This window comes from Apostichopus japonicus, chromosome 3, assembly GCF_037975245.1.
Source record: "Apostichopus japonicus isolate 1M-3 chromosome 3, ASM3797524v1, whole genome shotgun sequence".
In the NCBI taxonomy this organism is placed as follows: Eukaryota; Metazoa; Echinodermata; class Holothuroidea; order Aspidochirotida; family Stichopodidae; genus Apostichopus; species Apostichopus japonicus.
In genome coordinates, this window is record NC_092563.1 from 18,089,570 (window position 1) to 18,117,376 (window position 27,807).

The 27,807-nt window shown below is 37.3% G+C and overlaps 1 protein-coding gene and 1 long non-coding RNA gene across 2 annotated transcripts in view; both read left to right on the forward strand.

Moving 5' to 3' along the window:
- The window catches only part of LOC139965294 (uncharacterized), a 102,522-nt gene that overhangs the window by 4,204 nt on the left and 70,511 nt on the right, over positions 1–27,807 (forward strand). Inside the window, exon 2 of the mRNA XM_071967508.1 lies at positions 3,701–3,733. Within this exon, the coding sequence (XP_071823609.1) occupies positions 3,701–3,733 (33 nt within the window). The remainder of the gene's footprint in view (positions 1–3,700; positions 3,734–27,807) is intronic.
- LOC139965298 (uncharacterized) lies at positions 9,001–11,321 on the forward strand. The gene is made up of 3 exons (XR_011792216.1): positions 9,001–9,184; positions 9,923–10,082; positions 10,483–11,321. It is a non-coding gene; the product is annotated as an uncharacterized lncRNA (long non-coding RNA).

A 27,807-nucleotide genomic window follows, 5' to 3' on the forward strand; every position in this document is an offset into this window, starting at 1 on the left:
TTGATTATGAATTAAATCTGATATTTAATTGCTCTATTCATGGGGAGTTGCTATGACTGATAATCTCAAACTAAGGGGGTCTTTGATTTATTTATTTGAAACAAATTGATCAAATTCTAACAAATTTCAAATAGTTTTCACGAAACCTATGTGCATTACTAAAACAGAGTACATTACATTATTAAATTCAAACAAAATGAATTCCTCTTTTCTATTTTGTTCCTCAAAAGAAATGAACATTTGTTAGATTAATAAATCAATGTTTCCATTAAGATTCTGATTTTTATTTTTTTTATTTCCTTTTTTATCCATCCAGATAGTTCTTTCTGTTAGTATCAATCAAAATACAGGATTGGACAAAGAGAAAACATGGTTATTGTAATTAACTACACTGCTATTCAGGATTTCAGCATCGAATAGTTTTCAGACATTTATTGAATAAACTAAAAAGTAAATGGAGAATGGCAGCTGTTCTTTCAACTAGAGCAGTAACAAATTAATAAAATGTGACTTGGGAAATTTCCCAAATTTTTGGACCATTTTATTCATTATGATTGCAAGCAATGATAATGAATCACGATAGGGTAAAGTACTGCAATTTTATCCCGGATTTCAGAATCAAATTTTGGTTTCGTAATCGTGACCAAAACCACGGAAACTGCGAAATGGCTGCCATTGCTGCCGCAGTTCATCAGCTATCTAGAGCATATCTATATGCAGTCACTGTAATGTGAGGTTGATTCACAACATCACAGGTGTGGAAGGTAATAACAATTATCATGACATGATGTGATATCATGCCTTTCTAGCTGGTTTGTTCTTACACTGTGTTCAACATTGTATTTACCTATTCACAGGCTGAAGTGCCAAAAACTTTGAGATTACATGTCCATGTTACTGTAGGTCTGTAATATTATTAGAAACAGACGGTTGGCAAACATTCTGTACTGTACGAGCTGTGACAAGAGTAGCAGACAGACACATGTGAGACATGTCTGCTAGTCACGCAATGTTCAGCATCGTTGCATGTGCAGTGTGTCCTCTGTGTGTGTGTACAGTCAGTACTACGCCAAAACAATTTCATTCTAGCTGTGAAATGAGTGAGTACTGTCTTACATTGACAATCTATGACGATGGAAGTCTAACTAATACATAATTGAGTGCGGTATTTTTTTGTAAGTTATTGGAGTAACTATACCGTTATTAATGCACATACATAGGGAACTAATTTATCTGTTATCACAGACAGCAGTCATGATTGAAATACCAAAAGTACGTATAGGGAAAAAAAGGAATAGGAAGAAAAAGGTGTAGAAGAGATTGAAGAAGTTTATCAATACTTTGTTCCAGTTTACTGTAGAGTTTTTAAGATCCTTTACAAACAAAAATAATAGCAACAACAACAACAAAAATATGGAAAAAAAATGATTCAGAATACAAACGTAAATGTTTTTAATGTGAACATGATGAATGAAGGAACAATTCAGAAATGGAATGTGATCGATTTATTACTGCCTTGCTATAAATTGAAGCAATTTTTTTTGGTGTTGATAAATATATGGTCTAAAGGTTCCGTAGCTATTTAAAACTAGCATCCCTTGAGATTTGATGATAAATTTAATGAAGAAAACATGGAATATTTTAAAATTTCAATGTATGTTTCCATTTGTTATGTTAGTTATTCATGTGAAAAATACATGGAGGATGAGATCACAGGTATAAAAAGGGATTTAGTATTGATTACAAAATATGAAATACTGTTCATTACATAAAGTAAGGCCAAAGATTGTCCACAATCAAGAAAATGCACAAAACTAAAAGGGGAGGGGGGGGGGGAAGAATTTTAATAACTTACAGAGGTTTCTCTTTTGTGTATATATATATGATAAAATTGATCATTTTTTTACAACAATCCTACCTTTCAACTTATTCTGCTCTTTTAGCTTTGTATGGAACAAAATACCAACCATCTTTCATCAATATTCCCACACTTTTTAGATAATTAAAATTGACTTTTGAAGACCAAAATCCATTTTTGATAAATATTTAGTCTGCTACACTTAAACCTACAGTACGTGTACAAGCAATGTCTGTACTGCACACACTTGTGGATGTCAGACTGTCCTGCAATTCCCTGTAAGGTGTTAATGTGACAGAGGCCTTATGCTATACAAACATACACCATAAGAAAGAAACTAATCAGTAGCCTAACATGTAAATCATGTAAGATAGGTGTGAATAACTTATGCATGATTACCACATTAACAATTTTGGTCTGGCTTTGGTATTTACTGACATTCTTCCCGACAGATTGTCATCGATGTTGTAAGTTTGACAAAAATTGTATCTGAGGAAGTTGATGTAAAATTGATCTGTCAAACTGTTAGAAATTTATGTAGGTATTTTGTGGCTTGCATGGACTATTATTATAATTATTTCTATTTTGCTTTGAACCAAGTGACTTCCCTTACCAGCAGTTCTTTTGTGACTGTTATGCAAACTAAAATGAGCTTATACTCTAACTCTAAAGGGATTGTTGGGGAAAAAAAGTCATTGTTTGCCTGTTCGAAGTCAATCTATTAACTGCAATTCCATATATCTTTATTGACACAACAACCTGCCTTTCATATTCAACTTGAGACATGTTGTAAAGTAGGAAACAGATAAATGACGAAGAAATGACTGTCTGCAAAAAAAAAAACTGCGCCAACCAATTTTTTTTCAATCACAGAAAAGTTTCCATGATTCTCAAGACTTTTGACCTCTAGTCTAAGGCATGAACAAACAAAGATGGAAATGTTTTCTTCAGGTTTGACAGTTTATGCAAAGAGTTGTGCTCTCCTATAGTTATTTATGCATATTTATGCAAGAACTAAGCATATGCCTTCGAGCGGCTTCGTCAAATGTTTACAGGCACCGAATTTACATGTACAATGGAGTAGCGACTCCATTGAAAGTCATGCCTAGCTTGTACTACTACTACTCTACTCCATTTTGTGGAATCCCTCAGTCATTAATTTATGCTGCCTAGTATATTAGGGAACCACCCTGTTGCTGTCTGTTGAGGTCAAAGCTCAATGTTGACAGAATCTAGCAAAGCCCGAAATACTGTTGAACATGATAGAGTGCATGGTGGCAGCAATATATACCTAGTTTGTGTTGTGTGTAGCAAAACTGATACCTGTTCAAAACATACAGCTACAGTATATTAAGGATGTTACACAGGAGTATGATCAAACATGGAAATCATGGAAAGTTAAAAAGGATGTGTACTAACACATATTATACAGTGCTTTTCACACTGGTGAAGAAAATATTTTTGAGGATGAGGATTGTGGGAAAGATGATCATTAAAGTGGAAAAACACAGAAGAATTCCATGAAGCAAATTTAAGTGTGCAGAAAAACAACCAAATTTCCTTGTGAATGGTAGCTGTTTTAGAAGGATGAGAAAGTGGGCGGTGGACCCTGATGTGGGACATAGGGGGTGTAGTACTAAAGTGTTTCCAATCATGTAGTTTAGGTAATTAGGAAAGTAAATATTTTAAATTGTTTACAGTAAAATATCCTGGCTCGTAAATACCCGGTCAACTTCGGGTACTTATAGTGTCTGGTGACCATTTTGATAAAACTTTCCTTTTGAAATTGATGGTTGGTAACTTTTTATCTTTACTTTTCTCTTCTTGTTTTTTCTTACACAGTGATTCTTCTTCCCAACTTTGCAAGACCAGAGGGTGAGTTTCATTTTCAGTGGCCTATTTTCAATAATCTGTTTCAAATCCATGATTATCCACATGATCCCAGATTATCTTAAATGGGATATCCGGTTACTCATCAGGCCTCCAACTAATTCCAGCTATTTACTGGCTAAATGCCAACTGGATTTTTGCCATTTGCTGGTACAGAAGTGGCACTTAAAATAGAACTGCTTTTTCATAAAATTCAAGGAAAATGCAAGCGGGAATTGGGATGTTAGCCAGTATATTTTTATGCAAAGCTGATATTTTTGCCGGCCGGCCACATATTGCAGTACTGCACATGTACCCTAGATAAGTTTAGTATTTTCATTTAAAGCCTCGATTATGCTGTCCATGCGCACAGGATGTTTATTCTTCTAAGTTTGCATTCATTTCGGTCTTTGCCAATTGGGCCAACATTTTGGCAAACAGCTGTACATGGTCATGATCTTGTGATTATTTATTTACGGCCATACAAAAGTATCCACCAAGAAATGAAAAAAAAAAGATTTATTAGACCGTCCGGAAGCTGGAAGAATGAACTCATAATGCAGTTTTAAACAAATACAGAGTATTTTTTCATCGCCACACAATTGCCGTTTTATTCCGGGTATAAACCGAGCGAGGGCCAACCAGGTTGAACTCGTAATGAAATATATCAAAACCTGCAGGTGTGTCCTCATAAAGGTTGACAGAGCTATAGCCAAGTGCAAAAATGATGTGTTTACTTGACTCCTCACAAACGCCTCACAACAACGGGACTCTTGGTAGCCTTTTACCGGTGACCGCTGGGTGACTAGCCTTTTCCGGTCTACCATCCTCCTCATTCTACCACCCAAAGTGTCCGGTGCACATACAGTTAATGAGAGTAGACAGTTCTGCAAGTTTGATAAGAGGCTTTAAGTTAAAAGCATGATGGTGCTGTAGTGGGAGTGGATTGGTTGCCAGTGTGTTAGGACATTTTTCCCGATTTCCTACATCGACTTTTGCATTGGCTGTTCTGTATGTACAGTAAACATACAGCATGGTTTTGTTTGCATCGAATGGGATACATTATTGGTGAACACACACTGTTCAGTAACATTGTACAAGACATACTGTGTGCATGGCACTGTATGTAATTTATAATGGGTCTTGCCGCACTCCCAGTGACCGGTGGGAGCTAGATTACTGCTGTGACGTTGTTGATCTTACAGGCGTATTGTTTGTGTAATGGATTGTATTAGAACAAAGTACAAACTGTTGATTGTCTTTTTCCAGCTCTTTTCAATTTGTTTGGCTCGACTTTGGATCAAGATTGTGGATCCCGTTATAAGAAGACCATTTAGAAATTTATATGATGATTTTTTTTTTGATGGAGGGTAATTTCGTGTATGTTTACTATAGGGTGTTGTAACGATCCTGAACTTTGTTGTTGTGATAGCAGAGTCCTTGCCCGGAGAGTTACTGTTGCCAATTTGTAAAAATCTTTGTTAATTGATTGATGATGGAAGTGTGGTAGTACTGTAGTTGACCCCATGCATTTGGGAACAAAAGACTGAAAATGTATACAAACACTTCCGCAATCTGAACTAAAAGGTAAAACAGCCAAAGTAACATACATGCCTTACACTTCCAAGTCTCGTTATCATAAGATGATCAAGTTTTGACATATTGACTATACATCAGAGCATCTTGTACTGTATGTGAGGACTGGAGGGGAAGGGGGAGGTGGTATAATATCTTACCTGAGTCTCTAGAGAAATGCACCCCAATACATTCAGTGATCAGTGCACAAATTGTTGGAAAAGATTCCCCTTTGAAACATGCATGTGATGAAGTAACTAAACATTAATGTACTCTAGGAGCTGATCATATATATATCTATCTCTTCCAAACCACTGCACTCTCTCTACCTTCTCTAAAAGTGACCCTGATTATCCCTGATATTCCTTCGACCCTTGCAGCTGACCTCCCAAGGTGAACGCTCACCTCTGGTCGACCTACTTTCTCCTGATTATGACCAGCCAGAGTGAATAAAATAATATTTGTGTGCGACAGATGGCGTGATATTATTGCATTTATTACTCGCATTTTTGCAAGCAGTGAACTGGAAATTCACATAAATCTTGACTTATCGTTCTTTTTTTTCAAATGCAGCTTGATATACATCCAGTCTTAATGAGTTGGAAATATTCACCCAATTAACTTCAAATATTGACTTACTTGGCTTACTGTGATTTTTACCAAATTATCAAAACCCAAAAATGGATCTCATTCGATAAGGAAGCCATAGTTTGCCTATTTCTCAGCCCTTGCTGAGCTAAAGTAAAAAAAAAATCTTGAATCTTAAGGTGTATTCCCATTACGATGCTGCTCATTAGCTCATTAATTCACTGATCAAGATTCATGACAAGATAATGTAAGCTTCTGATTTAACGTTCGATCTGGCTTGTATATATGTATGTTCGTATGTATGTGAATGATCAAAGTGTCCAGGACATCCAGATGATAAATTTGTGGGTACTGATGTTAATAAATCCTGATAATCATAATTTACCAAATCTGTTAAAAAAGGAGTGCTAAAAAAAAAATGGCGGTTTGATCAGTCCCATTTCATATTTGCATAAATAACCTAACTGTCACATTTACGGTATAATAGATTCGCCCGAATTAATTTGGCTTCCATGCTTACATGTCTCCTCGCAAACTTAGCTTTGTAATAACTACGGAAACAAACCGTATCTTGAAAGAAACTAGAGACATTATGTTTATTTTTCTATTTTAATTTGGGATTTATTTTCCCCTTTTCTTTCGAAATCATTAAATGACAACTTAATAGGCACCTCAATTAATTGTTGATGTGTTGTAGATCATCATTATACCATTGTTAACTTTTTTGATAAATGACCGTTTAAATATTTGAGACATCTATGAAAGTGGCTGGACACTGAGTCTAGCACACAGACTGTTTGGTCAAAAAATTAGCTCTTACAGCTTTGCCCCTTTAAGAAATGTTTTACAGCTCAAAACTGCATGTGGAATGATGGCTAATGCTATCTGTCTGCGTTTTAAGTAGGTTAATGAAACTTTGTCGTCAGGAGATAAAATTTCTTGACGAAAATTTGAACTTAGAACCTTTCATATGGTTTATTATAAATATATATACAGTGATCACATGACCAAAAGGGATGATAAGGGTTCTTTGTTTGCTTAATGTCAGGTAAAGATAAGCTTGCGTTTCCTTTGAGAGGACACCTATGTATATATTCAGCTCTTATCAGTAAAATGCATGTATGTTGACTGTGTCCATTTAAGTACATTCAGCACCATCTTTTAGATACTTCTTTTCTGGACAGTCAGTTAAAGTGATATATGTAACAGTTAGTAGAGTCATGAGAAAGCTGACCTGCCCATCATGCTATTGCACTGTAATCTATACATGGCTCAAGTCACCATGTTTTTACATTAGTTTTCAGATCATTTTGATTTTAAAATTCATTAGCAATGCAAGCTAATGCCTTTGCATACAAGAAAAAAATAGGAATTAAAGGTTGAATGTTTCTGATTTTCATTTTGTGTGTGTTAGATATGTTAACATAAATAACAGGAACTTTAAATGCAGTGTGGGGATGGAGGAAGGGGGGGGATAGGAAGGAACAGCATATTAGAACTTTGGTTTAGAGTACCACACTTATCATGTAACTGTTGCTATGCTGTGTATACAGGTAGGTATGTAGAAATTAAAAACAAAACTTGAACTTTGGGTTCTTAACTGGATGGTTCATTATATTTATAGACTTTCATATCATAACTTCTGCTTTCTTTCCCTGACCCGATTTTCCTGTCCCTCCCCATTTTGCTGTTTCTCTTCACCCTCAATTACTGCTCTTTCCATTCCCAGCTTTCTCCACCCCCCTCCCTGTATCCCATTGTCCCCTGCCAATCTTCCCCTGTTCCTCACCCCCTGTCCTGTTCTTTATCTGTCTCGTCCATTTCTTGTACCATCTATTCTTTAATTTCTCTTCATCCCCTGTCCCTATTTGACCCCTACCCCATTCTGTCAATTGCCAGCCCTGTCCCTTCCCCCACCCACCCTTTTCTTCCCTTGTCCTATATAAACTGAAACCTGTGGTACATATATTGTGTTCTTGGGTTCTTATGCCCTGTTTGTATAACACATTCACATAATATGTGCTCTGCAACAGTCTTTAAGTTGTGGTCAAGACTGAAAAGAAAAATTATTCATATAATTTTTGGCACCCACAGTGTTATTTTCAGTGTAAGAAAAAAAAAATTGTTTATTTTTTGCTTATTTTAATTATTTCCAAAAATAATCCAGCTAAATAGCATAATGATAAGTTACCTATCTGTACTAGTACTGCTTAGAAACACATCATTGTAAATTGCAAGTTGACAATGGTTTTTTTTTTTTTTCTCTCTCTTCTTCGTCATTTTGTTCACCCCTTGTACCTTCTTCTGACAGTGAGACCTGCAGTTGTAGCTTACACATATGTATACATGCACACAGACCTCAATGCCTACAGTACACTGCTATATAGCTACTGCCATAGGAACTGTATGCAGGCTACTTGTACATGTATTAAATGCCACATTGACTGCTTACAGTGTGGGTATGTATAATATATCTATAGATATCTATATATATACTGTAGATCTATGCATGCTAGTACATACTACAGTATGTGTGGCAGCAGCTCAGCTCAGCTGAGAAGATGGGAAAAAAAATGTGAGGTGTGTTCCCTGCATAATGTGTGTAAAGCCCATCATGGAAACTGTAGAGAAAGAAAGAGAGAGAGAGAGAGATTACGAGTAGGAAGAAGAAGAAGAAGAATGTGGCCATCAGGAATTCACATTTCCAGTTGATTGATCAGATCGTTTGGAGGACTGTCTCTCTATCTTAATGGGCTATATTTAGACTGTCTGTTCGGTGCCTGGGCATGCCACTGACCTAAAATAATAGTGTGGTGTGAGATGTGTGGTATGAGGTTATAGAAAAGGAGCTGGATCTCCTTTTGCATTAAAGCAGCATTTTGCGTTGATTCTCGAGATTTTCCAATACTATATACTATATCCGATACTATACCAATGACGTAAACTAAGCTAACTGTAAAGTTTCAACTCAAACTATTCCCGAAAAGTGCAAAAATATGACATTTTCTGGTTTTCGTATTTTGAATCTTTGACTTCGATAGACTCCTCCCACATAAAGGAACCTTGTGAATATGTATAACGGAAAAGGTAGGCCTACTTTGAATAGCAAGGTAAACAGTAAACAAAAATCAGCTGAGGAGATGTACGTATTGCGCGAAGGGACACTTACGGCATATCTCATTGCATACGATGCCCTAAAAACCCAAGAAAATTCGTCTCTCCGCGAAAATAAAACCAGCTTTGTAGCAAGGATACATAAGAGAGAAAGTCATTGAACCAGCAAGAACTCGATCGGTACGTAACATTCTCTAGAACGATATTGTATCACTCTACTCGGTGTTACATAGGCTAGTTACTGTAGTACAATCAGATCTATTAGTGTGTGACTTACACTGGTTAGGCCTGAATAACGTTATGTACACGCTGTGAATTTTGCACTTAAAGCAATGTAGCTACGAGTGTATCGCAATGGGGGCCTTTTTTCCGGATCTCTTGAAAAACGTTAGCTTCTTCCTCTTACAACATGGGAGAAAATAACGTTTTCAGGAGATGAAAGTAACGTTTCTCATAAGGGAATGCAATAAGGCATACTGGCTAGGCCATGTGGAGATTGAAGTAGTGCATTGTAGCAAGTGCTTTGCAAAACTGTAGTAATTGCAATTGATGATTTAGGCGATTTTTATGATTATGTGTGAGTGTAGTAAGTAACCTTTTTTTTAAGTTTCATTCAACAAGCATATTAGTTTCCTAACCTGAATGCGATACTTTATTACCTTGATGTAGGGGAGGAAAGTAACGTATTTAGTAGAGGAAACTAAAATTTTCAGGGGAGGAACTAACGGGTCGGGAAACTGAAACCTAGGGCAACATGCAATGTCTGCTGTTCTATAAATCTTATAGTAAAGTGTACAACCATTCCATGAAAGTGATAAATAGCATCTAGTCATATGTCACCAGTAAATGAGAGCAATACATTTTAGCAGCGGATCCAAAGACATGTTTATAATTTGAAACCTTTTGCTACCTTCTTAGCAACCATCTGGTGATGAAACACCAAGGAGGGCTGGCAGAAGTAGAGGACGGAGAGGTTAGCTCCTGGGTAACACCAGACAACGGGACAACCCGGGTAACAGCAGCTGCAGCTAGGAGGCAGGTAGAAGAACGCCAACAGGAGTGAATGGGAAATATAAGGGTACGTTTCAATATGCAAAATTGTGGGATCTGCAAAGTAACAGCTGGTAATAACAGAATGGCTTGCTCAATTAAAGAATACTAGCAACATAAGTAGCTGGCTAGATTGTCATACTGAAAATAGTTATTTTTAAGTGACATCAATTATCAAAGGGTTATATTTGCTAATCCTTTTTGGAAGCAAAATACTGTTTGTCTGAAAGCAAGTTTTGAAAAACAGAGCACTTCGTAGTACTTGGTGTAGTGTTCAAACAATATATTTTATGTCTATCTTCTTATATCACATGTATATTAAACACCCAAAGCAACACAATCAATAAGTGCTGTCTATCATCAAAAGCAATGATATTATTACTTAAGCAAAATAAATGATACTCTTTTTTCTTCACTTTTCTTCTTAGGCAATGGTTGGTAATGTAGATGTTCAACAGCCTCGACAACTGGTAATGCAACTGCTTGAAACCCATCCGGCACTCTTTTTGGATATATGTACACACAACATCTCAAGAAATAAAAGTTGCTTGAATTCAAACTTGGTATATAGGTAGTCTTTGAAAAGTAGATGATTCTTATTGTTTTGCATCAAGTTTAAAGGTCATTCGAGGTCAACATTTGAAATCTGTGTAAAAACAGTATCTCAAGAAGTGCTAGTTGGTTTGATATCCAACTTGCTATGTAGATAGCACTTGGTAAGTAGATGAACCCTATTATTTTTCATGGAGGTTAAAGGTCATTTTAGGTCAAGAGATGTTCAACTCTTGAAAACTTATAAACAATATCAAGAAGTGAAAGTTGTTTGAACTTCAAACTTGCTATATAGGTGGCCCTTGGTGAGAAGGTAAAACATTTTGTTAACCATGAAGGTCATTTTGAGGACAATAGTTCATATCCCAAGAAGTGAAAGTTGGTTTCATGGCAAATGTTGATAACACTCGGCGGGTAGATAATCCCATTGTTATGCTTATGGCCATTAGTGCTAATGCCATATCTCAAGAAGAGAAGTTGGTTAACTGTTACATATGTAGCCCCTGGAGAGTAATTGATTGCTATTGTTTTCCATAGGTCAAAGTGATCTTGGGTCAAAGATATTCTCTATTTCCTTGACTTAATCATTCACTTGTATTCAGTTCTTTATTTCTTGATCAGTTGTATTCCTTGCCAAATATAGACTTGTTTTCACTATCATCTAAGATTATAGACATGTTATTAGTATTACATTTTCTTTTCGTGAAAGACGTGATCATGGTTTTCTCTATTTTTCTGTGTTCCTTAACTTTACCATTCAGGGCTTTGAATAAACACACAGTTTCTTTCACTGCTGTTCTTACTTCAATCTGAAAAATCTTCCAATTTAATGTGCTAATTTATTCTGAAACATGGACATTAATAAGCTTCAATACACATAACAAGTTCAATTAAGTGTTCGTTTTTTATTGATGAATGTGCTTAGAATAAGTCTGCTGATCTTTACAACAACAAAAATTGAAAAAAAGGAATAGTTCTTCGCGTCCAAACCTGATTCCAAACTAGTACATGCATTATGTTTTAGATCAATTGGCATGACTGATGACTGTGAGAAAAGAAGCCCCCCACCCTACCACTTTTTAAATTACTGCAAAGTTGTAGGAGACATGCAGGTTGCAATCACTCCAACCTCCCCCCACCCCCAAATAATATTACTTGCTGAAGCGAGGAAGATTAATAGATTTGACTTATTACAAAGTAGAACTAGGCCCCATGCTGCTCTGATGGCTTGCAACAAGCTGTGCAACAACTCCATCCCACCCCCCCCCACCCAAAAAAAAAAATTATATCACTTTCTGATGCAAGGAAGACTTATAGATTTGACTCATTACAACAGTAGAACTTGGTCCCATCCTGCTATGATGGCTTGCAAGAAGCTGTAAAACTGATGGAGGTTGGCTCGGGCGAATTGTACCAGAGATGTGCCTTGGGTCATCCTCAGCAAGAACAACACGACAACACGTCCTACTTGAGAATTGTCATCATCAAGCCTCCGTCTAAATATGTCCTTCATCAGTTGCGGAATGTACTTGTAACTATTCTTTTCCATAACAGGAACACAGGTCCATCTGCCTGCAGACTTTGAGAAATTCCTTGTAAACCTGAAAGTAGAATCACAAAAATAAACTATCACTCAGGGAGGAAAGTACTGTTTCTCAGGGGAGGAATTCAAGCAAGAAGACATTTGGCTAGGCTACGTAGAAAGAGTTAGGTACTGAAGTAACTGTAATTTTTTAATTAGGAGAGAAAATAATGATTTCAATCAAAGAAACATTTTTCAAGGGAGGCAAATTGGCTAGGCTATATGGGAAGAGATATTTGTAGAAAAGGTAGAAATGAAAAGAAATTCCTACAGTTATTCCACTTAGGCCCTAGGCCTACTAAATTTATTCTTTCCACATTTCCTAGCCAATATGCTTTCATCAGCTTCCTCCCTGGAAAAACAATAATTTCCTCCCCATGATTGAGGAGGTACAGAGGTAAGAAACGTTTTTAGGGGAGGAAACAAACATTATTTAGGGCATGAAACTAACGGGAACCGCCAGAACGTAGGCCTCGTGATTTCGGCTACTGCATATGCAATCACTGCCATCATAGCCCATGCTTTGTAAAGTCTAGTGTAAAGTATCTATGCGTCGGCGTGAACGTTAGTTAGCACTGTATCAAGAACAAAAACTTGTTGCAATTTGATATGACTGTGAAGAAAGAGTAAGAGCGTTTAGCCTAACTGGCCTTGGTTGTGCTAGTAAATAATAGGCTAGAAGTACACTATACTACTAGCCTAGTACTAGTAGTACTATAGACTTAGTATAGGCCCCTATACTGTCCTAGCCTAGGCTAAACTAGATACTGTAGTAATAATAGTGGAGGCAGAGGTTCGGTCTCAGTTTCTCTCACCGATAATGAGAAGTAACGTTAAATCATGTAAACAAAAATTGTAACGAAGAATTCTATCCTTTGCTTACCTGTCGAGTAGAAGTCGAGTGACTTCTGAATCACTCTTCAGATGTAAATTCCTCTTCACTTCGCTCCATCTTTCCCATTGATTCCCGAAAGGGACACGGTGTCGTGACACTTTTTCTTCTGGGCTTTCCGTCATTTTCTCTTTTCAGTTGAAGTTAGGTTCTTCAAAAATTTATATTTCCCATTTGAGCTCTTCTCCATTGTTTTATTCTTTTGTCACTTCGTCACCAGGTTATAGTATTGTGTGCATGTAGCAATAATACGACACTAAATACTTTGCTAAGTACTACGTACAGTAGGCTTACGTGCGTGTACACTTTACTCACGGTAAAGACGCTGAGGGATTACCATGCCAATGACTGAGTCTATTTTAAGCTCCAGGTCATACATAACCATCTCTTCACTGATTGGTTGAATTTGAATAGGCGGTTTGTAGAGCTGCATGTGATAAATACTAATGTCGATTGTGTCTGGGAGACACAATTCTCAGAATCATATAATATCCTTAATTACTTGCTAATTAACGTTCGATGTGGGGAAAAAAGTATGAGAAAGTCTTAGTTTGGTCATTTGTGATCGTATTATGATAAAAACTCGATAGACACGGAAAAATTCTGGACAAACGCAAAATGCTGCTTTAAAAGCAGTAATGACATGTAACAAACGTCCTTTCTTTTTTAGGCCTTTTTTTTGGGGGGGGGGGGGAGGGGGGGGGACAAATCTGTCAGTGAAATATGTATGCTGTCTTTGGTATGATAGTATTGGCTGTATATTGATTTGCATTACGTTTGCACCCGGGTGATGAAAGTTCTCCTTACCTTTGCAGATAGTTCCTTGGATAATGACAGTAGGTGCTGGGAATATGTTTAAACATTTTTATTATAAATAGCTAATTGATAACCTAATCTGTATTTTGAATACTTTTGTAAATTGTTAGTGATGTTGTGATTGAAAATACTAATATTAAAAAAAAAAGTAAAAAAATACATGAAAAAAAATTGAAAGGAAAAAAACTCTATAAAAATACCCCCCCCCCCACAGGGTCAATACATAAGCATCACAACTGGTCCTCTTCCTTCACTCTTTCTTTTGAGCTCGGCTTCCAGGGACCTTAAAATGGGATACATTCACATACATGTGTGCTGTTATCGGAACTGACATACTCGTAACTATGGGAAGCATCAGTTCACTCTACACTTCCTGTAAAATACATTACATTTTAAACAGATCTACATTTGAGATATTTATGACAAGGGACTGCAGAATTACTCTTGAAATTGCACCAACAACAGCGGGTCGTACAGCATATATTTTTATTTTTTAATATTTGGATCATAACGGGAATGGGCGAGTGGATTTTTCACATCATGCTGCAAAAACCTGTTATTGGCTTTTTAATTGATCTAGTCTCAAAACTGACTCATCACCATTCAGGCATGATATCAAAGAATGCTTAGTTGTCTGTAAGTTGCCTTCCCAACAAAAATATGCTCTTTTGTTGTATATATATAATTTGTAATTATAGTTGTATTTTGCATCGTGAGTCTAGACAGTTATGCATTGTCAATCTTTCCCATACATTTACACATCAAAGTGCCGAGTATCGGTATTTTTTGTCTGAATAATCTGAAACGAAATGTTCTTTGCCAAGGGAAATTTGCTGCGGTGATAGTTCCATTTCCCTATATTGCAAAACTTTGGTAGGTTTCTGTCCAAGGGATCCCTGGTTTCAGGGTTAAGCAAGATAAATGTGGCTGCTTGACTTGCACTCCACAAGTAAATATCTGTGTACAGTTGATATAGCTTCAGCACCTATTGGTCGGCCTGGATAGCTCAGTAGATTTCAAGGCTTGAACCCCCTTGAGGTCCTTGGTTCGAATCCTGGTCTTGCCCATGATGTCTAGATGCTCTTTTTTCCAATGTTCAGGACTCCACAGCCAGTTTTTGTTGTTGTACATTTTACTTATATTATGGTTCCTTAATTGCTTAGTTTTGTTTTATAGTATGATTCCTTAATTGCTAGTTTTGTTTTATAGTGTGATCCCTTAACTGCTAGTTTTGTTTTATAGTATGATATTCCTTTATTGCTTAGTTTTGTTTTATAGTATGATTCCTTAATTGCTGGTTTTGTTTTATAGTATGATTCCTTAAGTGCTAGTTTTGTTTTATAGTATGATTCCTTAATTGCTAGTTTTGTTTTATAGTATGATTCCTTACTTGCTTAGTTTTGTTTTCTAGTATGATTCCTTTATTGCTAGTTTTGTTTTATATTATGATTCCTTAATTACTTAGTTTTGTTTTCTAATATAGTTCCTTAATTGCTAGTTTTGTTTTATACTGTGATCCCTTAACTGCTAGTTTTGTTTGATAGTATGATTCCTTTATTGCTAGTTTTGTTTCATAGTATGATTCCTTAACTGCTAGTTTTGTTGCGCTGCGATTGATGCTATGGACTATCATTGGTATAATTTGGATTCCTTGCCTTTTTCGTAACAATTTACAATACGTTCACAAATCAGTTACGTCTGAAGTCCATTGAGCAGTTCATTGATTACGAAATAGAACATTACAACCCGTACACAAGATATACCTGCAGAATTTGATATTGATGTTGCTTAGAAGTAACTAAGTACAGAACTGTGCAACTTTGCTTATTTTGAGAAGAAAGTGCCAACCAGCCATGTTGCTGATACAAATGGTATCAAACCTTAAGTGGCAGTGCCTGTCTTGCTGCCTAGCCAGAAAAAATGTAATTGTCAGTTAGAAGCTAGATCATTGCCGAGGATGTAGAGATGTATTTACCTTGAAACCCTGTTGAAATTGTAAATATTGTAGTAGTGTGCTGGGAGATTGATCTCTTGTTTTCAAACTTTCTGTGTTTAAATATGTTTTATGAGTTATGTTTTGTGGACAACAATACAGTGGGTATTTAAAGGGCATAATGTGAAGCTAAAAGTAGATATTACTTTAAAAGTACCGAAACTTTGTTGAAGACTTCGCAGAGCTCTGAGTTTATCAGGCCTCAAAATTCAGGCTCTCTACTTGCTACAAATGCCAGTAGATTTTGTAGTTTGTCAGTAAAAAAAAGAGAAAAAAAAGAATGACAGTTTTCTTCTCTGCCAAAGTGGATTAATGTTACTTTTGCATTATTGTAAGGAGAATGCAAGTGGGAATTTTATTTTAGCCTGTAGATTTTTGTATGCATTGGCATTTATTTTTGGGTTAAAGGTAACTGTGAACAGAGCACAGATATCTCAAATATCTCAAGAATGAAACTTGGATTGTCTCCACACTACAGTGGTGGATGTCTCACAGGTAGCCAATTTATTTATAGGAATAAAAAGGTGAGAAGAGGTTAGAGGGTTATGATATGAACTTTCTTAATTTTGCAATGAATTTGAAATCCCGGCATTATAGCTACGTAGATTCTTGCTAGGTACGTTAGTCCATGTTGTTATGTGAATTTCCCCAAACAATTGTAAGAAAGAAAAGGCCTCAAGCAAATGGGGATGAAGGTATTGAAGTGGAACTTTTGTAAGTTGTATGATATTCTAACAATAATTGTTATTATCCATCAATACTTCTTTATTCTTGAGGTTGAAAAAAAGTTCAGATGTCTGTGCAACCGTGCTTAAGTTCAGGGGAACGAATAAAAGAAAATAATAACCAACTATTAACTGTGTGACCTGTATAGCACTCCTTAATCTAGTATTTATATCTACATTTTATTGAAAGAATGGGAAGCATTCAACAACCAGACCTTGTTTTTTTCTTTTTTCTTTTTTATGATGAATGTTACTCTATTGTTTCATTGTGTTCTAGTATTTATACAACAATAGTCAGTTGGAGTTTAACATGGCTAAGCTGTTGCACCTGGTAATCGTGATATTTGGTTCCATGCCAATGGATAATAGAGTGCAAAATTGTTTATTCCTATAGGTGCCAATCCTCAAGCTGTGCAATGCTTTACTTAATTAAAGGAGCCTTTAGGGTTTTTATATCAATACAGTAACTGTGAGAGGTATACCAAGAGGGGTACTTTCTTGTACACACCTTAGAAATAGATAACACGGCTTGGGGGCTAAACGTCACATGTTAGTGTACTTGAAAATATGTCCAGGAGGTTTTTTTTATACTTGGGAGTAAAAGAGGGGTGGAGGGATGGGGGAAAGGTTTTAGTTTGAAGGTTTTAGATTTGCATCTATGGGGCTGTTATCTTACAGTATTAAGATATATTAGTTTCCTAGTGTAATAGGAGTGTATGTACTAATGCACTAGTGATAAGCATGTTTTACGTCCTTGAATACTGTTTATCATAGATAACAATGGTGAAAATGCTAATTATGTATATTTACGTGACTCCTCACTTATCTGTCTCCTTTACCTACACACACCTATCTACCTTAGCCTAGCCTATTGACTGGTAACATTCTTGCACTGTGCCCCCGATGAACCCTTCCAAGGTCACTGACCTCCCCTCTCCCAAATCTATTACTCAGAAGCCTGTCATACATGTTTCTATTGGACTTTTTCATACCTTCGTTTCACGCCTAGTTTGACATTCTCTTTGGAGTCGGGAAGAAAGCTTCTTCAACTAGTTTTCATCTACAACCAATCACTGCTTTTATAAGTATACTTGAATTGTCAATGCTTTTGTATGCATGTATTTTTCCCTTCGGGATCGCCCTCTCTCATGGGTTTTCTGTTGTATATAGGTACCAGTTGTGTAAAAATACTTGGTGTCGATGCAGTGCCTCCTTGTAAATCTTTATATTTGCATCTCCAGTTATTACAGTTAAATGAATTTTACAGTTACCTATAAAATGTACCAATTTGGTCTTGTTATATACTATTTTGCCACTACGCTATACAATACCACATTTACTTATTTCCTGGCCTGCACTTCACATTCTTTTTCAGTTACCGAAAAAGTTTTCAAGCCACATATAAAACCTCTTTAATTTCTTCCCCCCGCCCCCCCCCCCCCGGTTACCGCTGTTACTGGGTTTAAGTTCAAATCCAATTATCTCAGTCACTAGAAAAGTTTTGAAGCAATATATATAACCGGTTTTACTTCATCCCCCCTCCCTCCCCCCCCCATCACTGCTGTTACTGGTGTAAGTTCAAATCGTATGTTTATGGGGTGCAAGAGTTTATTCCTTAACAACATTCATATAACATCGACAGGTATGTTTAGATATTTGTAAATCATGTGCAGAATGGTTGAGAATTAAGACACACTTGAACTTTTATTCACATTACTGCCTGCGTGGTGGAGGTATGTTCTACCCTCCCACCGAGATAATTATTGGCAATTTGTACTATTCATGTGAAAAACTGTAAAAAGCATGTTTTACTTGGCTGTTTGGTAATTGAGCTAGGTCATCAGGGGTTCATGTAAGGAATGCCATGACCTGCGTGCAGGACAAGGATACCAGGATACCACAGACCTGTATCTCGTTTAACAGAGGTCAACAATGTCAGACGTCATTCTATCCTTGGAATATGCTTTATTTACTTCGTTCCCCGCTTACCTGTCTCCCCACAACATTAGCACCTCATTCTACCGTGTCTGGTATGCCCTGGTAATCTTTTAACACTGCACCCTCAGTGACCGGTCCCTTTCGCGTCAATGCCCTTCCTTCTAATTCTACCATCCAAAGTGTTTACTCATGCGTAATATTCCAATGTAATCCGGGCAGTTTTCGAAAGATTTGAATCCACTACGAAAACGCATTGGTAGGACCCCCAGAAGATGTAGAGACTTGTGGATAGAATACTGGTAGGACCCCCAGAAGATGTAGAGACTTGTGGATAGAATACTGGTAGGACCCCCAGAAGATCTAGAGACTTGTGGATAGAATACTGGTAGGACCTTCAGAAGATGTAGAGACTTGTGGATAGAATACTGGTAGGACCCCAGAAGATGTAGAGACTTGTGGATAGAATACTGGTAGGACCCCAGAAGACCTAGAGACTTGTGGATAGAATACTGGTAGGACCCCCAGAATATCTAGAGACTTGTGGATAGAATACTGGTAGGACCCCCAGAAGATGTAGAGACTTGTGGATAGAATACTGGTAGGACCTTCAGAAGATGTAGAGACTTGTGGATAGAATACTGGAAGGACCTTCAGAAGATGTAGAGACTTGTGGATAGAATACTGGTAGGACCTTCAGAAGATGTAGAGACTTGTGGATAGAATACTGGTAGGACCTTCAGAAGATGTAGAGACTTGTGGATAGAATACTGGTAGGACCCCCAGAAGATCTAGAGACTTGTGGATAGAATACTGGTAGGACCCCCAGAAGATGTAGAGACTTGTGGATAGAATACTGGAAGGACCCCCAGAAGATGAAGAGACTTGTGGATAGAATACTGGTAGGACCCCCAGAAGATGAAGAGACTTGTGGATAGAATACTGGTAGGACCTTCAGAAGATCTAGAGACTTGTGGATAGAATACTGGTAGGACCCACAGAAGATCTAGAGACTTGTGGATAGAATACTGGAAGGACCCCCAGAAGATCTAGAGACTTGTGGATAGAATACTGGTAGGACCCCCAGAATATCTAGAGACTTGTGGATAGAATACTGGTAGGACCCCAGAAGATCTAGAGACTTGTGGATAGAATACTGGTAGGACCCACAGAATATCTAGAGACTTGTGGATAGAATACTGGTAGGACCCCCAGAATATCTAGAGACTTGTGGATTGATGATGATGCTACAGTGGCCAAGATGGATTACTTGAAATTTTGACAATTCGTACAGTAGTTCAAAATGTTTGAATGTTGATGTCAAAATTTTGTCCGTTTCCTTGACATCTTGACCTCTTTGTCGAAATTTTAAGGTCTTATTCCAGAAATGTTTACAAATAATTTATATATATATATATATATATATATATATATATATAATAATAATAATATATTTCATGTCCTCTTTTTGTACCAGCAACAGATATGATCCCATTTTGAGAGATTATACTGTTGCTCTAGACAATATTCTCCGGCCTCTTATGGAATTATGGGAAGCAATTATCAGCTGCTTCCTTCCTATCCCTTGGAGAAGGAACATTTAATTGGGATTCACATGTTGCCAAATTCTGAACAAGCCATACATGTCATATCTTTTTGAACATTTTTTTTTTTGATATCCGGCCCTCAATAGATCTAACAACCATGTTAGCTGACCCGAATAAAAAAAAATTACAGACTGTTCAGTCATCATGTAAAAAAAAAAAAATTGTCTCCCCAAAGTTTCATGCATTGCATTTTTTTTTCAGTGGCGATCTTTTGAACTATGTGCCAGATTTCGGCGGACCGAAATAAAAAGTTACTGTATGTTTTCCAGGCAACTTATATTTTTCCTGTTATTGTTGGCTTTGGTACCACACCAGATACAACAACCAGATTGTATGTCAAATGCAGCATAATATATCTAATACAGTTGGTTTGGTTGTTTGGTTTTGAACTGAAATGGCCCTTGCCCCCTCCCCCCTCCCCCAGTTCTTACTTTCTCATGTTTAACCACACTGTATGCATGCCAAATGACCATAACGTTGCAACTTTAAGACGCAATCAGGATAAAACATTCCAACTGTTGTAACCCTGCCTGCGGTTCTATATGTCAATTGAGTCACAGTACAAAACCATTCTGGCCCTTTTTCACCCCCCCCCTCCCCTAAGTGATATCAAAGGTACAGAAAGTCCTAAGTAGAATTACACTTTACAGTATACAGGTGGGTCTCAAAAAGGGGTCAGCTATTCACACTGATAAACTTTGACCTCTGACTTGGGGATATCCTCTAGGCATATTGCCAGGTGTGCTGTTAATAAGAAATGGCATAAAGATGATGACCTTCAGAGAACTGGTTCTCTACTAAAACCAAATGTGATGTTTGTCTGCATCTTGCTGAAGGTGGTGACCTCTGACTGACTTGCTCTTGTGGTAGTTGTACCCCTTTACAAATGATTTCATGCTTGGATAGGTCTCCATTGACACCAAATGACCTTTGGCCAAAATTGTGTGTAAACATTTCCAACTTTGGTGTTGTAGAGATTAAAATGATCTACCTGACACAAAACCAGAGAGGGGTATATGTCAGTAGGGAAAACTATGGACATGGATCCATTGTAGGACATGGATCCATTGTAGGACATGAATCCATTGTAGGAGGGGTTGGCTTGGTAAGCCAATTGGAATAAAAAATTTAGTTGGAACAGGTAGGGTTTGCTTGTAAACTTTGAAAAAAAAGAAAAGACTTTACTCAACATCGCTACCTCCTTTCTGGCAGAATCAAGGGTTGTTACAGACCCTCAACTGTGACTCACCTTGTCAGGAGGGTCACACATCACATACTGTACAGAAGGAGACAGTAATGTCAGTTAAATTGGAAGACGTTTTCTATGCTACTTTCAAGCAGCATTTCGGGATGTTCCTCTGTACAACGAACAATCATGTGTGGATAGAGAAGCATGCATTCATCTACAGTACTATCAAAACTGAACATGCATACTCCTGTAAAATAGTAGTCAGGGTTAACCCCAACTGAGAGGTTAATATATTGGATCGGTAGTGTACCATCAGGCATTCCTTCCAGTTCCTATTTACGGTCGGGACTCTCGACATTTATCATCCCCGTGATTTTTGGTTTTGTGTTTCTCTTAGTCTGGATCCCACCTATTATGTGTGTATAATGAAGAGGTACTAACAAAGACACTCTCCTGATCCTAGACAAGATTGAAATCAATATCTAAAGGAATATATTGTCTGCAATAATTTCCCCTTTGACAATATTTTTAATCTTACCTGCCTGTGTCAGTCATGCATGGATACTACCCCGCAAGTGGGTGGCATTTGTGTACCCTGGTCAAACTCTCTTCAAAATGATCTGCCTGTGTTACTGTCTCTGTGTTGACACAGTTGACAGACTCACATTGTGTGAGATGTATATAGACTATGACTGGAACTCCGGTCTGAGGTAATCATAGGTTTCGGTTAATTTGAACTCTGGGAGACCTATGTAACATAAAGAACTGATTCTCAGAATTAACAGCTGTGGTTTTTTTTTTTTTATTTCTTTGATTTGTTTTTATCGTCATTTGGTAGTGTATATAGTGAACTTTTCTTCACCCTTCATTTACTAACAACATGGTTTTGTAATTTCTATGTTAGACTCTTCCACCCGCCTCTCAGGGGTGATGATGAATGTGCAGGAACCATCTGCGTTCATCAGGTTCAGGTTCCGGTCGGCATAGAGAAGAATTACTTCCTTTTAATAAATAATTTTACATAGATTAAATGATTGGCAGGCAGTCGGTGTGTCTGTTTATTTCTTGCAATGTGATCATTTATTCGCAGGTAAAAGTAGACTTGAGAGTTAGTTTGGTGTGTCCTATAAAATTGTGTACTCATAAATCACCTTAAATCTTCTTATGTTGTTTGTGTCTGTTTATTTATATTGATATCAATTTGGTGGAAAGTATCCTCTTATATCTTCTAATGGTAATATAATACATGTGATCCCCTAGAGCTGTGGATAGGAGTGGGACCTTTTTTTTACTATACTTGCAGAAGAAAGTTAGTTTGGTGTGTCCTTACAAATGTGTACTCATAAATCACATTACCAGAACTACATGTTGTTTGTGTCTGTTTATTTATATTGATATTGGTGGAAAGTATCCTCAATACCTTCTAATGTATCTTAAAACTAGATCTCAGTTAATGAGCTGGTGGTTTAGAGTCCATGCAAACACAGGTGTGGTGACAAAAAAACGTCTACCGAATGAGGCTGAAAGTTGAGGGGTGAGTGAGGGGCCAATTTGTATAACCATTAAATGTGCTTTTGACTTGCAAAGAGAAAAGACAGAAAGAACAGCCGGATGTACGGAATAATGAACCACATAATATAAGAATAAAAGCATTAACAGACAAAAGAAAGACAGAAAAAGAAACGAATGAACTTTAGAAAGAAAGAAAGACAGAGAACCAATTACAAATAAACTTTGGATTGAAAGGGGAAAAAAAATAGGACATTGATTAAAATGCCAATTTGGTAACAATACAGTTTCGGATTAATCGGTAACAAAACGGTGGATGTGGTTAAAATGAATCATTTACAGTTGTGGTTTTCATTAGTACCGTATTTAAATCTTAGGATGAAAAATTGTCAATAAATGTCAACATATCATACAATTGGACTATTGACATAGAGATAGATGTAACGATCGATCGAGTGATCTTGAAACATGTTCACAAAAAGAAAACTTTTTTATGGCTAGTATTCATGAACAACTGTCAGTGTGTCACTGACAATAGTTACCGTCTAGACTAAGGTTGATGTAAATTAGATATGAACGTTTGCAGAAACTGCTGGATGTCTTGGAAGGCTCAGTGGGCAGAAAAAATCAGCCATATTTACTGTAATGTTGGATGAACATTAAAGGCAGTAAAATAGTGTATTTATTTCACCTAAATTTAGTAAGATTTATATTGCCACATATATTACACACATTTACAATCTACAAAGCAAGTTTTTTTTCTTTCAGGATGCAAAATGCGGAAGATAGTAGATTGGTTCTGTAAAAAAAAAACAACAGCCTGTAGTGAAACAAAATTTTACAATTGTGTACATAGTAAACAGCGACTTTTTCTATTACAATAATATTACTTTACAATCTAAGATTATTCACTGTGTTTGTATAGTAGATCAGTTGCAGCTTGATTGGTGATCTGTAGCCCTTTGAATTAGACAAGCTACGGATGATGTTTCTACATTCCTATATAATGTTCTTCTCTGGCAGGGGCACCTATACTTTTTGTGTGTGTACCGGTTCTGCGAAGTTGCTCTGGTACTAATATATAAATGCTCCTCTCTCCGACGATTCTTGCTTGTATTTAGTTCGATCCTCCACTCTTACCTTTCTCCTTTCTACTTTTGAACCCCCCCCCCACCATCTACCGTACCTTTTTGGTTGGTTATGACGTTTCAGAACTGCTCAGTCCCGCCCGGCCCATATCCCATGTCCATGACTTTACCCTCTTTCTTTTACTCCTTACAAATCTAAGTTGCAAAAGTTTACTTTCTGCAGAGAATTTTCAATTCAGGAACATTAACTTCGTTCCTCAATGCTTTTTAAAAAAATATTTATTTATGTTGATGGTGAATCCTATCAGTATTAAGTTTCTTCAACTATACAGAAAACACTGAATATATTTGGTTTTGCAATGCAATTTTCTTGCATGCAAATTTCTGTAGGTTGCAAGATGTCACTGTGATTTATTTTACATTCGCTTTAACTTTGATGACTCTGTGTGTGTGTGTGTGTCGATCCCTTGGGTAACCACCAGATTTCCAAAAGGATCTTTAACTCTGTCTAATAAGTAGGTTGTGAATTACTAAATGTTTTGAGTGGCTGTGGTTCTTATACCTTCAATGATTCTCTCTCTCAGCAGAACATTACTTTGATCTATGTGGTGCTTAAGAAGTGAAGGCTTGCCTAGCTGTCACTACACTTGTGAGGGTAATTGGGGCTATAGGCCTACAGTACCTCTGTGTTCCAATAGCAGTTTATCCTTGATAGAGCTTTAATTAAAGTACCAATGCTCTTAAATTATCTTGAGCACAGGAAGGATGGAGGAAGGGGGGAAGGGTGGTGAGAGTTATGGGTTTGTTCCAGAGATAATTTATTATATAGCTGGTCTACACATCTATTGTACCAACTTGTAATATATGCTGGATTGCAGCATTTTGTGTTTCATATTCCACAGAAAGCATGAATGATCTATTCCCGATTTCCGATACATGAAGTATTTCTTTTTTTCTCCGCTGTGGATCATATTTCATAGAGCTTACTGTATATCTCACAACCTCTTTGAACTAACATTTTGATCATTCCTCTGGGGTATACATACTCTGCTGTTTTTGTTTTGTCTGTTATCATGATGTGAAAACAAGGGATCATGGTGAGTAGCTGGTGCATGGGCAAGATTTACAGCCAGCTGACACACTGTACATAGGTCCCTGTTTGGCTCAGGGTGAATGTTGCGAGAAGCAATCTGCATCATGATGTTATATCTGGCTGCAGCGAGTATTATTATAAGCAGGGAGACTAGCTCTAGAGCTCTGTCTCTCTCTGAAGAGTCAGCAGAAGATGGAGGACATTGAGTCATGCATGAAGCTGTGCTGCTGTATATGCTACTTTTACACTACTGATTCTTCACCATCTTTTCCTAATTGTATAAATTTAGTCTGCTTATTGCATCCTCTACTTGTTGCCTATGTAGCTTGTTCAGATTGCAACTTGAGATTATGTAATTGCCTTTGTAAACAGCACCCATGCTAATGAAGAAAAAATTTTACTCCTTTTCCACTCCTCCCCTTGTCCTCTGTTCACCCTGTCCTAGCTTTCATCATCTTGTCCTCCCTTTACCTTGTCCTCTCTTCATCCTTGTCCTCTCTTCATCCTTGTCCTCCCGTTCCTGTGTCCTCACTTCCCCTGTCCTCTCTTTCCATTGTCAATATCACCTTGCATTCTTCCTTTTGTCCTCTCCCAAAATTACCATCTCTTTCCCCTTTTCCTCTCTATCCCCTTGTCTTCTCTTCACCCTGTCCTTTCTTTCGATTGTCCATATCACCTTGTCCTCTCTTTGCCTGCATTCTTCGTTTTGTCCTCTCTCTCACTTATCCTCATGCTGTCCTCTCTTTTCCCTTGTCCTCTCTTCCCCCTTGTCCTTTCTATCTCCTTGTCCTCGCTATCCCCTTGTTTGGTCTTAATCCTGTCCTCTCTTTCCTTGTCCTATATCACCTTGCCCTCTCTTCCCTCTGGTCATCACTTCTTGTCCTCTCTTTCCCTTAAGCTCATTTATCCTTAATATATTCTCTTCACCCTGTCCTCTCTTCCCTCTTGTCCTCTCTATCTCCTTGTCCTCTCTATCCCCTTGTCTTCTCTTCACCCTGTCCTCTCTGTCCCCTTGTCCTCTATTCCCCCTTGCCTTTTCTTCTTGTCCTCTCTGTCCCTTGTCCTAGTATATTACCCTGTCCTTTATGACCTAGTCCTCCCTTCACTGTGTCCGTTCTTCCTCTTGTCCACTCTATTACTAGTACTCTCAACGTTGAACTTTTTTTTTTTGAGTCTTTCATTTTATTATCCCAGTTCTAGGCTTTAATAATTACTTGTAAGGGTATATCCGACAGAAAATATACTCCCTGGCACAAAGGAATGCATTTCTCCTTCACATTTATATCCTTTGCAGACGAGAACATTTCCTACAGATATTTGCTAGCAGGTGTGGTGAGGTTTATTTGCTGGTCTGAACTTTCCACAAACAGTACCAAGTATTTATAGATTTTGCTTGACGAGGACAATTGACGTAAAATAGTCATGATCATCGTCGCATGGGTTTATAGTCTTGATGTAAAGGGGACTGGGGTTAAGAGTGGATCAAGTTGTTTGGTTTTCATATCTAGGCATCTGCCTTGTGTGACTTTTCTCAAGAAGTGCAGGCAGGCAGGCAGGCAGTTAGGCAGGTATACTTGCGCAGCCATGCATGAATAGTTTCTGTCTTTAGTTAATTATGTAATTAATACACTGATGACATGAATGAATAATACTTGCTTTTGACATAAATATTGCCAAATTGTATATATATTTATCAAATAGAATATAAACTGTTACAATTATTAGCACATAACAGAAATTCTCAAACTGTTTCAAATTTGCTAATTTTGCTAAAGTTTTGTACTTTGTAAATATCCAGATCAGACTAGGGGAACTGACCCAAGATTTTGGGTCAAATTAATGATGATCCCCTGAGTGTCATGATGGGGGGGGGGTCATGATTGTCCCAAGAGGGGAATGAGATCTTGATAGTGGGTTGGGTCTGATCCTGAGTGTGCTTGAGTGTAGTTACAAAGTTGGTCATAGTCCTTACTGCAGTATCTGATCCTCCGTTGGCTTCTAAGGACCTAAAGCTACTGTAGAAAAAAAAATGCAATTTAACAAGTGTACCTAGAGGTCATGCTCAGTGAATTATATTACATTAATTATATCTGCAGTATATTATAGTAGGCCTACAATCAAATTTAATGGTTAACTTTGGTGAGTGGCAAAAAACAATTCTGAATCATTTAAATCCAATTTTCAATCATGTCTAATTAGCAAATAATCGGCTTATGTCTGCTGCGTTGGTCGGTGCGGAGCTCTGTGCTGACTAGCAACGATGGCTAGCTACCACACTGAGCACTGGTCATTTTAAGGTTCAAACCTTGCAAAATGTGAGTTGTGGATATGAGAATAATCACTATTTGCAAATAGCTCCCTCCCTACCTTCTCTCAACAGTCTGAACAAATAGTACTATTGATTATGTCCTACATTTATCCACTCTTAGTAAGTTTTACTCCTTCCTTTGGTGTGCTTCTTCATAACGAGATCCTCCTCCCCCCCCCCATTCCCCAGTGTAAGGAAATGACCATTTGTCATATTCCTAACCCTGTGGTGCGGTGAGGTACTGCCATCTAATATCTAACGTTTGTCTATACTGCTAGTATTTTAAGTCTCAATGTGTGTTTGTTGATGAATTTTGGAAAACAAATTTTAATTATTTTTATTCTAAATGCACTCTGACCAGGTGGGTTTAATGGAGAAAAGCTGTCACAATCAAAAGAAAGAAATTTATTTTCTGTTGCCCTTCTGGCGTGAACGATTTACCGTAAAATCACTGCGACCGCCCA